The sequence below is a fragment of the Lupinus angustifolius genome, chromosome LG04 (assembly GCF_001865875.1).
Source record: "Lupinus angustifolius cultivar Tanjil chromosome LG04, LupAngTanjil_v1.0, whole genome shotgun sequence".
Lineage (NCBI taxonomy): Eukaryota > Viridiplantae > Streptophyta > Magnoliopsida > Fabales > Fabaceae > Lupinus > Lupinus angustifolius.
Window position 1 is genome coordinate 10023561 of NC_032012.1, and position 15967 is coordinate 10039527.

At 30.4% G+C, this 15967-nt stretch overlaps 2 protein-coding genes across 3 annotated transcripts; one reads left to right on the plus strand and one right to left on the minus strand.

The window, feature by feature from the left end:
- On the minus strand, positions 2218–2822 carry LOC109345728 (ethylene-responsive transcription factor ERF023-like). Its single transcript, XM_019584908.1, has one exon. The coding sequence runs from the start codon at positions 2798–2800 to the stop codon at positions 2255–2257; it is 546 nt and encodes a 181-aa protein (XP_019440453.1). The 5' UTR covers positions 2801–2822; the 3' UTR covers positions 2218–2254.
- LOC109345727 (ethylene-responsive transcription factor ERF023-like) lies at positions 6084–7543 on the plus strand. Of its 2 annotated transcripts, none has more exons than XM_019584907.1 (2): positions 6084–6659; positions 7269–7543. In XM_019584907.1, exon 1 carries the CDS (start codon positions 6105–6107, stop codon positions 6648–6650), a length of 546 nt encoding a protein of 181 aa, XP_019440452.1. In that variant the 5' UTR covers positions 6084–6104; the 3' UTR covers positions 6651–6659; positions 7269–7543. The 2 variants fall into 2 exon arrangements, with proteins under 2 accessions (XP_019440452.1, XP_019440450.1); XM_019584905.1 differs by having other exon boundaries at positions 6084–6677; positions 7271–7542.

The following is a 15967-nucleotide window of genomic DNA, read 5'->3' on the forward strand; positions in this document are numbered from 1 at the left end:
ATCTTTTCCATCTTCTTTTATCCAAACACAAGTTATTTCCGCTGCATATCTCAAAGGCTTAACTCAACCGTGAGCCTAGGCCATACACCAACCAAGATAGATCGTTTCAAGAGCCTTTTACCCAAGAGGTTCACATAAAAAGCAATACATACAGAAAACAAGAGAAAAAGATAGATATACACAATAGAAAGGAGCAACCAGGCACACAATATTAACCCAGAAAAAGTATTGTTAGTACGGATAAAAAGGGATACTTGAGAAGGGATTCCTGAGGCAAAGAGAAGAAGAAACAAGGAAGCACAAGAATTAACCAGAAACAGGCTAGCATTCAAAAAGCAAAGGATAAAAGGTACACTGTAACACCACGAATTTTACTACCTTGAAAATATATGTTTTTATTAATAATTTTATTAATTATATTTTCAAAAATGAATTTATGGGAATTTTCGGTAAAGAATTAGACGAAACTCTAGTTGAGTTTTAGTCTTGTAATTCTATTTCCAATTTGGTGGTAAATTTCATGATTTTCGGAGACAATCGGTTTCGGACCGCTGTCGGACCGAATCTCACCCACTACAGCTCTAAAAGTGGTTTTTTGAGTTCCGTAACTCATAATCGAATTCTGATCGTGCCGTTGGCTTCGTAATCAGATTTCGAGTCGAGATAGACCCTGAGTTGGCCAATAACTAGTTTCTGTAATATTTTCACTCGGAATGCCGAAATTCGAAGTTCCAAACGTAAAGCAAAATCGGGCAATCATTTTTGGCTACTCGAATATTGGCGGACAATACTCGAGCATGGTTTTAATTGCGCGCGTTTCGCCGTAGTCGTCGTGTCACATGAGTCACTTAACAAAATCTACCTACTAAATTTATATATTTCACTCATTAATGCCTTGATTTACTACCACCAAATCCCCTAAATCACTTACTTAACCCATGATTCACTCACCCTCTTGGATTTGCTAGAATACCTTGGGAAACTCTTGGATTTTCTAGATTGCCTTGGGAAATGCGTTTAGAAATCAGATTTCTACTACCCCACAACTGTATAAATACCCATTTATCCTCAAGCGCTAACACTTTGCAAAAATTTGGCAATTAGAAGATTTCAGAGCAAGTTACTTTCATCATCTTTTCTTCTTCATTTTCTTCTTCTTTCAATCCTTCATCTCTCAACATTAAACCAGTGGATGGTGATGAGGTTTAAGTATTTTATTCATGAGAATGTCAAGAACATATTCAACCGTTGAAATTTTCTAAAACGCTTTCTAACTCTATTTCTCCTCAAAACCGAAAATGCTGATGTTCTTGAACTTATGAAAATATTTGGTTGAAACCATGAACAACTTGTGTTCATGGAGTTGTTATAATGTTTTATTACATGTAATTTTGTTGTTTCAGCCAAAGCGGATGTTGATGAAATCAAAGGAACCTTTAGGAAGTGTTTTGGAAAAATGAGAATGTATGTAAATATTTTCGAAAATGAATTTCTGGGAATATTCGGTAAAGAATTAGACAAAACTCTAATTGCGTTTTAGTCTTGTAATTCTATTTCCAATTTGGTGGTAAAGTTTCATGATTTTCGGAGACAGTCGGTTTCGGACCACTGTCGGGCCGAATCTCACCCGGTACGACTCAAAAAGTGGTGTTTTGAGTTCTGTAAGTCGGAGTCGAATTCCGATCGTTCCGTTGGGTTCATAATTACATTTCGAGTCAGGATAGACCCTGAGTTGGTCCATAACTATTTTCTAAAATATTTTCACTCGGAATGCCGAAATTCGAAGTTCCAACCGTCAAGTAAAATCGGGCAATTATTTTTGGCAACTCGAATACTGGCCGACAATACTCGAGCATTGTCTTAATCCCGCACGTTTTGCCGTAGTCGTCTCGTCACATAAGTAACTTCACAAAATCTACCTAGTAAATGTTATAGATTGCACTCATTAATGCCTTGTTTACTACCACCAAATCCCCTAAATCACTCACTTAACCCATGATTCACTCACCCTCTTGATTTTGCTAGATTTCATTGGGAAATGGGTTTAGAAATCAGATTTCCCCCACCCCGCGACTCTATAAATACCCATGTATCCTCATGCGCTAACATTTTGCAAAAATTTGGCAATTAGAAGATTTGAGAGCAAGTTACTTTCATCATCTTTTCTTCTTATTTCAATCCTTGATCTCTCAACATTCAACCAATGGATGTATAAAATCTCTTATACCTCATGAGTAAAATCACATAATATACATTAGAGACACGCCATGAACGGTTGCTGCTGCAAAATCTCAACCTCCGACAACCACACCGTGATATCACCTCCACCGGAGGAAGCCCACGACGGAGAAGAAGAAGAAGAAGAACTCAAGCAACATTCACCATTAACCAACTCCGGCAACTCAATCTCACCCCAAAAATCATCACCACCACTATCACCGTCGCTACTTTTCTCTTTATTAATCAAATTCGCCGCCTTGGCTGCCGCAGCCTGAATGTCTCTGGGTGCAGAAGTTGCCGGAAGTGGAAGGCATTCTACATCGTCGGGAAAGTTGAGCTGTGCTTTGCGGCCTTTTAAGCAATACGCTGCGACGTCGTATGCTTTTGCTGCCATCTCTGGAAGTGGGAAGGAACCAAGCCATATGCGTGATTTCTTGCGAGGTTCACGGATTTCAGAAACCCATTTTCCCCATCGGCGCTTCCGCACGCCACGATATAGAGGGTGGCGCGTGCCGATTTTGAGGGTGTGAGATTTTTGAGTGGTGGTGGTAGTGGTGGTGGTTGGTGGTTGATGATCCATTGGCCGTTTTGGCTTTGTTAGTGTTTGTCATATTTATAAGAAGTTAGAGTGATACACTTAACCAATGAAGTGAGATTACCAAAGTGCCCACTAAGTGAGATTATCTTTTGTTTTTTAAATTATGGAAAGCAAAACAAAGGAATGTAATAATGTAATTATACTTGAGTACTTCACTCAAACATTATCTTAAAGTATCAATATCTTATTGACCTTATAATGTAATACTTATTAGATTTTTAGAATAACCAAAAGTTAAAAAATTCTTTGGAGTGATATTTGTTGGGAGGAGTCACGTATCCCTAACGAGATTACTTCTTCATTAAAAAGGGCGAGGAATACTTTAATAATACATTAATGTAAAAATTCTATCAAACAAAATTCATTTTCTCCAATACATTATTTTCTCCATAATACGGAATTGATTATAAGTACATTTTCAAAATGACCCAAGAAGACTTTAGTCTCATATCACCTACAAAAAGCAACTTCTCAAAAGTAAGTAATAAACAAAAAATATTTTAAAATTCTTGATTTTTTAAACTTCCTAATTGACAATCCAATTATACTTGGAATCACATATTGTAAAATCCCATAAAAGATTTTCCTTTGTTAAGCAACATAAAACATTTTTTATTTCTAATATTTAAAATTATATTATAAAACCCCATAAAAATGTGGGGCTCTTCAAATTTTGGGATCCTATATCATTGCTCACCTTTGAACATGCCATAACATGGCTGGATATGAATGGAGATCACATATAGTATTTAGTATTCTATTTTTGTTTTCATCCAATTAAAAAGTGACATTTATTTAAAAATAAAGGTCATAGAAAAAATAAATTGACATTTTTATATTCCGGCCATCATAAAACATTACTTAATGATGGTTCTGCTGGTCGATGTGGTGGCAATGGTGGTCGAAGTGGTGATGATGACATTAGAAGAAGATGGATGAACTAAGGTGTATTATGACAATAAGGACAAAGGTGTCATTCTACTTTTCCACCTTTCAATTTCAACCATTAACTTTCTAAATAATACATGAATGATGATATGAGAAGGAAGCATAGATTTATAAACTCAAATGAGTGTATGAAACCATCACCCTTGAAATTAACACAACAACGTGCTCATGCAACTTGAACAAGATACTATAATGATATGTAACAGTTTCCAAAATAAAGTAATGCTCGATAATTTTTACTTAAAGCAAGACGTTAGACATAATTTTAAAATTACACTTAACACAATCATAGATGATACATAATTGATGGAGGAAAAATCGGAATTTCCATTTCATGCTAGTCAAAATTTGAAATGAAATTTAGTGGAAGCAATGTGGCAAACAAATTATGGTGGAAGCACTAGGGTATAAAACCTCGGAAATTTAGTGAAACCTTATACCACTAAACCAGTATTTTATTAGTACAAATTATAGTGAAGGGTGATTTTTATTATTAGCTTTTATAAAAATAAATTAAAATCCGTCAACTATATGATTTTGACATTCAACATGTTAAGCAGCTTGCAAGCTGCATTGACAATGAAATGTTATCAAATTATTGGACCCTCCCCTTTGAGAGCAAAGAGTAAACAAATGATATATATATATATATATATATATATATATATATATATATATATATATATATATATATATATATATATATATATATATATATATATATATATATATATATCATTTGTTTACTCTTTGCTCTCAAAGGGGAGGGTCCAATAATTTGATAACATTTCATTGTCAATGCAGCTTGCAAGCTGCTTAACATGTTGAATGTCAAAATCATATAGTTGACGGATTTTAATTTATTTTTATAAAAGCTAATAATAAAAATCACCCTTCACTATAATTTGTACTAATAAAATACTGGTTTAGTGGTATAAGGTTTCACTAAATTTCCGAGGTTTTATACCCTAGTGCTTCCACCATAATTTGTTTGCCACATTGCTTCCACTAAATTTCATTTCAAATTTTGACTAGCATGAAATGGAAATTCCGATTTTTCCTCCATCAATTATGTATCATCTATGATTGTGTTAAGTGTAATTTTAAAATTATGTCTAACGTCTTGCTTTAAGTAAAAATTATCGAGCATTACTTTATTTTGGAAACTGTTACATATCATTATAGTATCTTGTTCAAGTTGCATGAGCACGTTGTTGTGTTAATTTCAAGGGTGATGGTTTCATACACTCATTTGAGTTTATAAATCTATGCTTCCTTCTCATATCATCATTCATGTATTATTTAGAAAGTTAATGGTTGAAATTGAAAGGTGGAAAAGTAGAATGACACCTTTGTCCTTATTGTCATAATACACCTTAGTTCATCCATCTTCTTCTAATGTCATCATCACCACTTCGACCACCATTGCCACCACATCGACCAGCAGAACCATCATTAAGTAATGTTTTATGATGGCCGGAATATAAAAATGTCAATTTATTTTTTCTATGACCTTTATTTTTAAATAAATGTCACTTTTTAATTGGATGAAAACAAAAATAGAATACTAAATACTATATGTGATCTCCATTCATATCCAGCCATGTTATGGCATGTTCAAAGGTGAGCAATGATATAGGATCCCAAAATTTGAAGAGCCCCACATTTTTATGGGGTTTTATAATATAATTTTAAATATTAGAAATAAAAAATGTTTTATGTTGCTTAACAAAGGAAAATCTTTTATGGGATTTTACAATATGTGATTCCAAGTATAATTGGATTGTCAATTAGGAAGTTTAAAAAATCAAGAATTTTAAAATATTTTTTGTTTATTACTTACTTTTGAGAAGTTGCTTTTTGTAGGTGATATGAGACTAAAGTCTTCTTGGGTCATTTTGAAAATGTACTTATAATCAATTCCGTATTATGGAGAAAATAATGTATTGGAGAAAATGAATTTTGTTTGATAGAATTTTTACATTAATGTATTATTAAAGTATTCCTCGCCCTTTTTAATGAAGAAGTAATCTCGTTAGGGATACGTGACTCCTCCCAACAAATATCACTCCAAAGAATTTTTTAACTTTTGGTTATTCTAAAAATCTAATAAGTATTACATTATAAGGTCAATAAGATATTGATACTTTAAGATAATGTTTGAGTGAAGTACTCAAGTATAATTACATTATTACATTCCTTTGTTTTGCTTTCCATAATTTAAAAAACAAAAGATAATCTCACTTAGTGGGCACTTTGGTAATCTCACTTCATTGGTTAAGTGTATCACTCTAACTTCTTATAAATATGACAAACACTAACAAAGCCAAAACGGCCAATGGATCATCAACCACCAACCACCACCACTACCACCACCACTCAAAAATCTCACACCCTCAAAATCGGCACGCGCCACCCTCTATATCGTGGCGTGCGGAAGCGCCGATGGGGAAAATGGGTTTCTGAAATCCGTGAACCTCGCAAGAAATCACGCATATGGCTTGGTTCCTTCCCACTTCCAGAGATGGCAGCAAAAGCATACGACGTCGCAGCGTATTGCTTAAAAGGCCGCAAAGCACAGCTCAACTTTCCCGACGATGTAGAATGCCTTCCACTTCCGGCAACTTCTGCACCCAGAGACATTCAGGCTGCGGCAGCCAAGGCGGCGAATTTGATTAATAAAGAGAAAAGTAGCGACGGTGATAGTGGTGGTGATGATTTTTGGGGTGAGATTGAGTTGCCGGAGTTGGTTAATGGTGAATGTTGCTTGAGTTCTTCTTCTTCTTCTTCTCCGTCGTGGGCTTCCTCCGGTGGAGGTGATATCACGGTGTGGTTGTCGGAGGTTGAGATTTTGCAGCAGCAACCGTTCATGGCGTGTCTCTAATGTATATTATGTGATTTTACTCATGAGGTATAAGAGATTTTATAAAAAGAAAGGAATAATGGATTATCGAAAAGTGCATGAGTTTTATACATCATCTATCATTCATGTTAATTATCATTAAATCTTCAAAATATATTATAAATAAATTGTAGATGATGTACTAATTGTGTATACATCTTTATTAATTATGAATTGTAAAATTTCTTTTATAACATTTTGTATCCATTTTTTCCTTCTTCTTCATCACCATGAAAAGTAACACACATCAAATAATCTTATTTTCAGTACTCTCACTCCTTATAGATATGTATATTGTATGACTTTTAATTTTCTCTTTCACTTTTCTATATCATTTTCTTATATAAGTTCATTGTTTATAATAAGTTATATGGACAAAATGTATTTTACACTCCTAATATGTTATATGTGTTTCACCCTCTAACATTTATCAAGTGTGTATGTGAATAAATCATTTTATCCTTTTAAAACCAATTGATAATGAAAAGAATAGTTCAACATATATTTAAATATTTTCGATATAATGGTGTATGCTATGTGTGAACTCAACATGTTTGGTTTTGTGATTTCACCTTTTCTTGTTTCTTCTTCCTCTTTCTCAGATTTAGGTGGTTGGCTGAGAGAACAAAAACATGGAATTTTAACACAACATGGATGATGGATAGATCAACACATTGAAACTTAGGACTTTCCTATATGGAATTTATGTTATCCGAGGCATATAATTCAACCATTCTAGGTCTATGTATATTAATTTTATACCTGTTGCATTAGATCAATGATTATTATTATTAGTATCTTTACTCATTATTTACAAGCTTTAATTTTACTCAAGAGTACATTTGGAATAAGATAATTTTATGTATCACACATGTACCAAAAGATTAATCTAGTGGTGTAAGGTTCTACTAGATCTTCAATGTTGATGATTTGATTTCTGGGAGCGATATTTGTTGAGGGAAGTCACAAAACTCAAAATGGATTAGTTCCAAAAAGGTGAAGGGATACACTTGCTAGTCAAATTTTATTGGCATAAATTCACCTTAAACTCGATTCATCCATATCGAGGGTCCATTACCAAATAAGATTGTGACATGTGTCTCTTTAAAATTTTTAACCATCTAGATTTTAAACTATCTTTAAATAAAAAATATATTATAAAGATAAAACTAATCTGAGTCTCACATTCCAATACTGGAGATGATGGTCCAGAACTAAAATGGTGGTGAAGTACTCGAGATGGTGGTTGAGTATCATCGAAGAGGATGATCCAGTATCTTGAAGAGGATCTCAACCCAATTCCCATCACCCTTGATAAACATTTAAGGGTGAAATTTATATTTTTGAACCTATGACATTTTTTTTGGTAAAACTAAAAGTATTCATACCCTATGAGTAATAAACTAATACATTTTAGGGTGTGGTTAATTGCACATAATATAAATTACTCCCTAAATTATATGTATTGCTATCTACTAATGAGATTATGACTAATTAATAATTTATTAATCAAATAATAATAAATATGTCATTAAGCATAAATGAATACATATTTACCAATGGAAAGTAGTCCATAAAAATATGGGGGTAACTTCTAACCATTTATTTTTCCTTTTTATGTTGATTTTGATTTATTCCTTAGGAAAAAAGACATTATACCATAAAATATTTATATTTATACTCACGTAATTTTAAATACTCAAATTTTACAATTTTTTTTCCATATATATATATATAACTTTTTACATGTCTTCATGTGGGCCTACAATTGTTCTTATTTATTTATTGTTTTTCAGCTCATGTGATTAACATTAGAAGGTATCAAGGAACTCATGATAATGAAGCAGACCCAAGTCATCGTTGTAGTCCCGAGATTAATAATGACCAATATAATATTAATAAATCATTACATATATATTATATGAATATATGTCTAACTTTTTACATGTCTTCATGTGACCTACAATTGTTCTTATTTATTTAATGTTTTTCAGCTGATGTGATTAACATTACAAGATATAAAGGAAATCATGACAATGAAGCAGGCCGAAGTCATCGTCATATCCCAAAACAAGGAACGATTATGACATACACATTCCAACCAAGACATAATAGTGCTAGAAACTTTCGAGCTAATAGGAGAATGATTGTATCCCAATTATCCTTTTCAAACTCATGTACATGGTGCAATGCAAGGTTTTTTCACCATGAAACAGAAAATATTTGTTGCATATGTGCTAAAGTTTGGTTACAACAAATAAATGCACCTCAAGAACTACTTCACTTAATTGTTGACTCCTCAGATGAAGGAAGACATTTTAGGCAACACATTAGAGGTTACAATCATATCTTTGCATTTACTTCATTAGGTATTTATTGATAATAGCTTAGTCGCAACTGGACGTGGTATCTACATATTTTGTGCTCAAGGTTCAATTTATCACAACATTGGGGGATTACATCCTAATCAAGGAAATAGACCATGTTTCATGCAATTGTATATATATATATATATATATATATGATACATTTCATATAATATTATTTTTCTAATAATTTATATACCTCGTTCATTTTTAAGTATGCAAATCAAATTTGTTCCTATTTATTATTAGCCTATTTAGAAAGTAAGGCAACATGATTGATTATAATCATTATAGTAAGATAAATGATAAAAATCAAAATATTACATCAATTTAATACAAATAGAAATATTAAATGCATTTTTTAATTAACCTTAAAGGATATATAAGTATGAATGAATGTGATATTTATACTTCCAACTCACATCTCATTATTTCTCTAAAAATGAATCTATTATTATCTCTCATAATAAATTTTATACTATCTTCATCCCATAAAAATATGTATTATTTTTAGTATGAATTTTTATCATTTTTATAGGACAGAAGGAGTATTTTTTTATTTTACATTTTAGCCATGTAAATTTTACTTAAAATTTATTGAAGAAAATAGGATTTTTGAACCTTTACATCTTCTCATCTATGAATTTTTTTTATAAATTAAAACACTACTAATGATGATTATTGGTGGTTATATTTGTATGAAAAATTATTTATTGTTATTCAGTTAATCAACAGAATTAATTAATCGTGTGAACGCATAAACATTTTAGTTGATGAATATACATACATTTATTTTGTAAGCAAACTTGTAAATAAGCTCAAATAAACTTGTTAATAACTCCCTCGTTACTTCATAGATTAGGATGTCTCATATGCTTAATTAGGTACTATCATTCTCAACATTATTTAACAATCCTTATGTATTTTTGCTTTTCATTTTGGTTAGATTGTCCTTATTTATCTTTGAAGATAATTGAAAACTCTCCGAGAGGTTATGTTTTTCACTTCTTTTATTCTTGTGGAATAACTATTTATGACCAATATCTAGTGTTTTTCTAATCAAGATTTCCCCAAAAGTAGATTGAAAAAAAGGGTAAGTGTGTTTAACTATTTATCTATCAAATTTTGCTTCAATAATAATCATTATAAAGAAAGCTTTCGCGTGCAAGTTAACATAACCTAGCATATTGTTAAAAACCTATATTTGTTAAAACAATAAGTGGTTCATCTTATGCATTTAGTCTAAGAGATTGTTCAAGTTGAATGGTAACTTTTCCAAAATTGTTTATATTAGCCTACTTTCATTTTATTAATTAACAATGTAATAATAGTAGCTTTTGATCTTACTTTTTCTTTACCAAATAATTAAGGCTACCACTTTTTCTCACACCACCTTTTCTTTTTGGTAAGCTATATGTAAATGTTTCAAGGTTTTAGGGCTAGCATTGTGACAACCAACCTTAAAGTTAAGATGAGATAGCATCACTTAACCTCCACAAAACTTTTATGTAATATAAACCTATGATAAATCTTCACCACCCTTAACACTTGAATTAAACCTTGGTGACATGGTATCAATATTATATGCTACACTTAGGGTCAAAATACATTTAGGGTAATCATACTTATTTGTCAATATAGCAAAAAGCTTTTACTATGGTCATGAAATAGGTTAATATGTCTATATTTAAATGAGCTAATAGATATACTTTTAACTAGACTCCTATAACTCTAATAATTAAATTATATTTTTACATACATTTTTATATTAAAATTACATATATAATAATATTGCTTATAGTAAAATAGAATAGTATCAACATTGTTATATAATATAACTAAATATATTAGTTTATTAGACTTAATATATCTTTTAGATGATTTAAAGTTTGACCAGTTAAATTAAATAAGTTTTTTTTAAAAATCTGAGTCTAATTTATTCACACAAAAAATTCGAGTCTAATTTATTAACACAAAAAAATCTGATATGACCTAGTATGTTATAGGCATAGAGACTAACATTCACTATTTTTGAGTACGATAAGAGCCCACTCAATAGCGGGCTTTAGAGATGTTAAGCAAGTCTACTTAAAAGCCCAAATTCACACCACAAGAAAACGAAACAATAATTTCATCGTTGACATTTTATTATGATTTGAGATAAGTTCTTTTTAATATAAGGTATTATTCAACAAGGATTATGTGCTCTGAAAATAATCAAGCTTCTTATCTCTCAGAATATATGAAAAGCTAGAATAACAAATTGCTTTTTTAAAGGAAAATTAATCTTAATTGTTATATCTTTACACATCAATATATGACTTAAGATTGTATATAGTAATTATATTATTTTATTTATCTTGAGTTATACATCTAATATATTCCATTATAATGGTAAAGACATAGGAATTCTACATAAACTTAACATTATGATAAGAGAATAATATATCTCCTCATATTAGGAGATAATTTATCTCCTCTAGCTAGTAAAAATGTGACATGTGTGCTATTTTGTTTATTTTTAAAAATATTTTTATAGAAAATGATGAAACATGATACATGTCATGATTTCACTGGTAGGAGGAAATAACTTTGGCATGAGGAAATAACTTATCTCTTTATACCAGGAGATACTGCATTAAGACACTGTTTAAGACGTTTGATTCTATCTGTTCTTCAATGTCCCAAGCAAGATTTATAATACTTATGTGAAGAGGAACATATGCATTAATAATATGAAATTTAGCCAATCTCACTCATTGGCCTTAACGGTTCAACACTTTTCTTCTGTATTCGAGGCAGAAGTGCTATCAAAAAACAAAGAAAAATCTATATGTAATTATACTTGTATTTTTTTATCTTTAGTGATGAAATATTTTTTATCCTAAAAATAAAAGGAGAAACAACACTCTCCTCTTTGATACCTGAAAGGATTAACAAAATACTCACCACAAATACGAAAGAAGAGAAATGGGTAATGAAATGCAAAGAGAAAACACTAACATAATAATGCCAACAAACACATGAAGTTAAATAACTAAAGGACACTAATCTATGGTCTAAGCTAAGTTGTAAAACAAATGCCTTAATCAATTACATATTAAAGTACCCACAAACTTGCTTCACTGGCCTAATTGGCTTCCACTAAACCATTCTTTAACATTTTCTTGGCAGATTAATAATTTAATTATACTAATTAAACAAATAATTATTCCATTGAATCATGATTCTTGAATGTGAAGATCACCTCAAAATTCTAATTGTTGCTGAGGTAACAATCATGTTTCTTGTGTCTTATAGGACCCCTCCACCATTTGGCTTGGGCTAGAGGCATTTATATTTTATGTCATGGTCTCCTAAAGAAAACTAAATTTGCTTATAATAATTTCTCAAATCTCTGATATTCACACAGAAAAATATTTCATTTTTCATATTGAAGAATGTGATCGAAGTGGTAATGCCTAGTTGTTGGATTAAACTGCGGCTCGGCTGGAGAGCCTCCAACCACCAAGGAGTTCCATTGTTAACAGAGTGAGAAGAATGAAGAGTCATAAGTGAAACAACACGTCTTGAACCAAAACGTTAAGACATCAGTTCCATAAGTTTTTTCTACTTATAAACTATTTCACTCATTTCACATATCTAATGTGAGACTTCACACTTGAATAAATTCAACACTAGCTAGTCTGAGACAACTTTTTTTCTTCTTCTTTGTTTAACAAGGAAATTATGAAGCATTGATGAAAAAAAATTCAAATTTTGCACATGTTAGAGTTTAAACCTACATGCTCACACCTTGAATTCTAATTAATCCAATTTGGGTTGAGAATATCTATTAAAGAGAGCAAAGTTCTTTGAGGATTTATTTTTCATCCATATAAAATTTTAAGAATAGATCTTATCTAAGGAAAATTAAATTTCTTACATTTCCATCATCCTCTTTTGATGATTTTTAAAAAGGTTTTGAAGTTTTTTATTTCCTACCCTAAGTGGTAAAGGATACTTATTACCAACTTAGTCTTTGAATTCACAGGTACATATAAAAAGTGTAGATATCAAATTAGTTAGTGGATTCTTGATGCTTAACACTTGGATAAAAAAGCTTATATGAATTGACAAAGTAGGTTAAAAGTATCCAATGTCCGTACAGAAAATGCTTACTTTTGGATTAATAATACAATATACTTGTTATTAGGGGAAAGAAGACCATCAACTTCAACAAAGATATTTATAGTGAAATTTTCATATCACTAATCACCTCACCTATAAATATAAGAAAAAACCCTAAGGGTCAAACCCAAATTAGAAAAACATATGAGCAAAATATTCAACAAGAAGTACCATCCAATTTGGCACCATCAACCATTATTTTTCTTGTTTATCTTTGCATGAAGTGTGTCCTTCCATAATCTAATTTTTTGTTTAACATGGTTGATGCTAAATTATTTGTGTACATCAACTCACAATTAATACTAAGCTAGTTGAACTAGAGGATAGAAAATAAGTGGAATTGATTAGAATTATTGATAAAAATGATAAGATATAAGTAATATATACTTGCCATTATTTGGGAAGGAAAACTCACCTTAGTATGGTGGTTCCCCTTTGATCCTAATGCCAATAATATTCAAAAACTAATCAAATATTGGTCTATAAGGTTTCGCTAAATCTCCATGAAAAATAAAAGATCAATAGTTCAACTCCTAGGAGCAACACTTATTAGAAGAGGCAATCATATACTTCGAAATTAATTAATTTTTTACCCATAGAGTAAGAAATATCAATAGATTATGTATTAGTGCAAACCTCTACATACATATAATCCTCTCCTTTTGTCAATAAAGTAGTTCCAATATTCGGACGAAAACATTTGTCACTAATAATAATGGAAAGAAATCTCAAACTAAAGGCAAGATTCATTCCATGATATATCATAACTCAAATATATGGATCTCACTTTGTCCCCCTCTTTCTATAATTTGTTTTTATTTTAGTTGAAGATTGTCACACTTATCTAAAGCAACAAGAAAATTTTAAAATCATTAACAATAACTAATAATCAAAATTAAAAAAATACACACTCAAGTTGTCCTTGCATATATTTTTATTGCGCCATCCATGAAAATGTGGATAATGATCACAGGATAAAAATAGAGCGTATTAAGAATTCAATCAAACACAATTAAGAATATAATTTGGATCCCACTCCAACCTTAGCTAACTTTTCTTAATAGATGTAAATATTAACATTAATATACATACATATATATATATATATCCTCATTCGTGTGACTCTAATATATAATAATAAAATTTGATTTTGTTCCAGATCCATTATTGGGTGGTCATAAAAGAATGGTTCACATAAAATTGAATCAAATTTTGATTGTGGCCTCTCCTTCGTTTAGTCAAATAATAGAAAGTATAAATCACATGATGTGAATATGCATTTACACATCACTACAAACAAGTAATCGATCTTTTAATTATTTTACCATAATGCTAATGAAGAGTCCAATCTCGAATATCTTTTAATTGTTGACTATGTCAAAGTTCAAGTATGTTTACAACCATAGTTCACATCTTCATCTTATATATATATTCTTTTTGTTAATCAATTCTATCTCTTCATCATAGAATAAGGAATTAATATTTAATGAATATGTATGACTATTTTCCCAACATATATATTTACAAGTATTAAATTTTGACCATTTACTTTATACGCTTCTAGAGTTCTAGGGATCCAATAAAACTTTATATTATTAGATCAACTTTTTATTGATATTTTCTAATTTTATTCCTTTAACTGAAATATATTCGACTATTTTGCAAAATATTTCTTCTTATGTTATGTAACTTATCTAGACTCTTGCTTTGAAGAATCTTAAAGTTTTTTAGAGCATAATCATATAAACAAAGAAAACCTATCACAATTATCATCATTAGGAGTAATATTACTGCAACAAAGAAAAGTTAAGGGCTCGTTAGCACGTTTGATAGCATAAGACATGATAATATAATTTTTGATAAGATTTTAATACTATATAATGTTTGATTACATTGTATGAGGTGCTTGTATAATAAAAATACTATTTTTTGACAAAAAAAAAATCCTTTAATATAAAATACTAATTATTTAATAACAAGAAGTTGATCTAGTTGTGTAAGACCCTACTGGATTCCTAATATCGAGAGTTCGATTCTTGTGAGCGATACTTGTTGAGAGGGGCAACCACGAATCCCAAAAAAGATTAGTTCCTTACACGAAAATGTAAAAAATACCTTTAGTAATACAAAAAAATACTAATTATTTAATGCATATAAATATGTGTAACTTATGCATAAAAACCTAAATTCCAAAATCAAACATAAACCTAGTTACCAAATCAAATATGAATGTTAATCCTAGAATTAAGATATAAAAATTCAGTAGTGGATATCTTTTATGGATTAATATTTATGTTGGTAAATGATTGAAGTAGTGCATGCTGCATCTACTTTGCCAAAAGTTTGAATATTTTATGTAAAAAAAGTATATTCCATGGGATTAAAGGTTCTTCCAAGTAGCTTAAGAAAATTAACTGGGTTCTCATGGCAATAGTATTACTTTTGCATATTTAACTGAGTTTCTTTTTTATTATTAAAAATAAAAAAAGAGAAAGGAAATAAGTAATAGAATTCCATTATCTTGTGGCTAATGCAGAATTTTAATCACTAATCGGAATGTTGAAATAGTTAGGTTAATGAAAAGAGAAAAAATTATATGCACGAAATATGAGTTTTATTCACTGTTATTGTATCATCAACGTTCATATTTAATAATCATTGATTCTTCAGAAAAATAATCTAAATGAATAATGAATGACACGGTAATTGTCTGTAAATATTTACACGAATAATACATATATATCACTCTAATGGAAAAAAATC

What these genes read in the sequence shown, in the direction of transcription:
- LOC109345727 (XM_019584907.1), top strand. Translation starts at nt 6,105, where the DNA reads ATGGATCATCAACCACCAACCACCACCACTACCACCACCACTCAAAAA.
- LOC109345728 (XM_019584908.1), bottom strand. Translation starts at nt 2,800, where the DNA reads ATGGATCATCAACCACCAACCACCACCACTACCACCACCACTCAAAAA.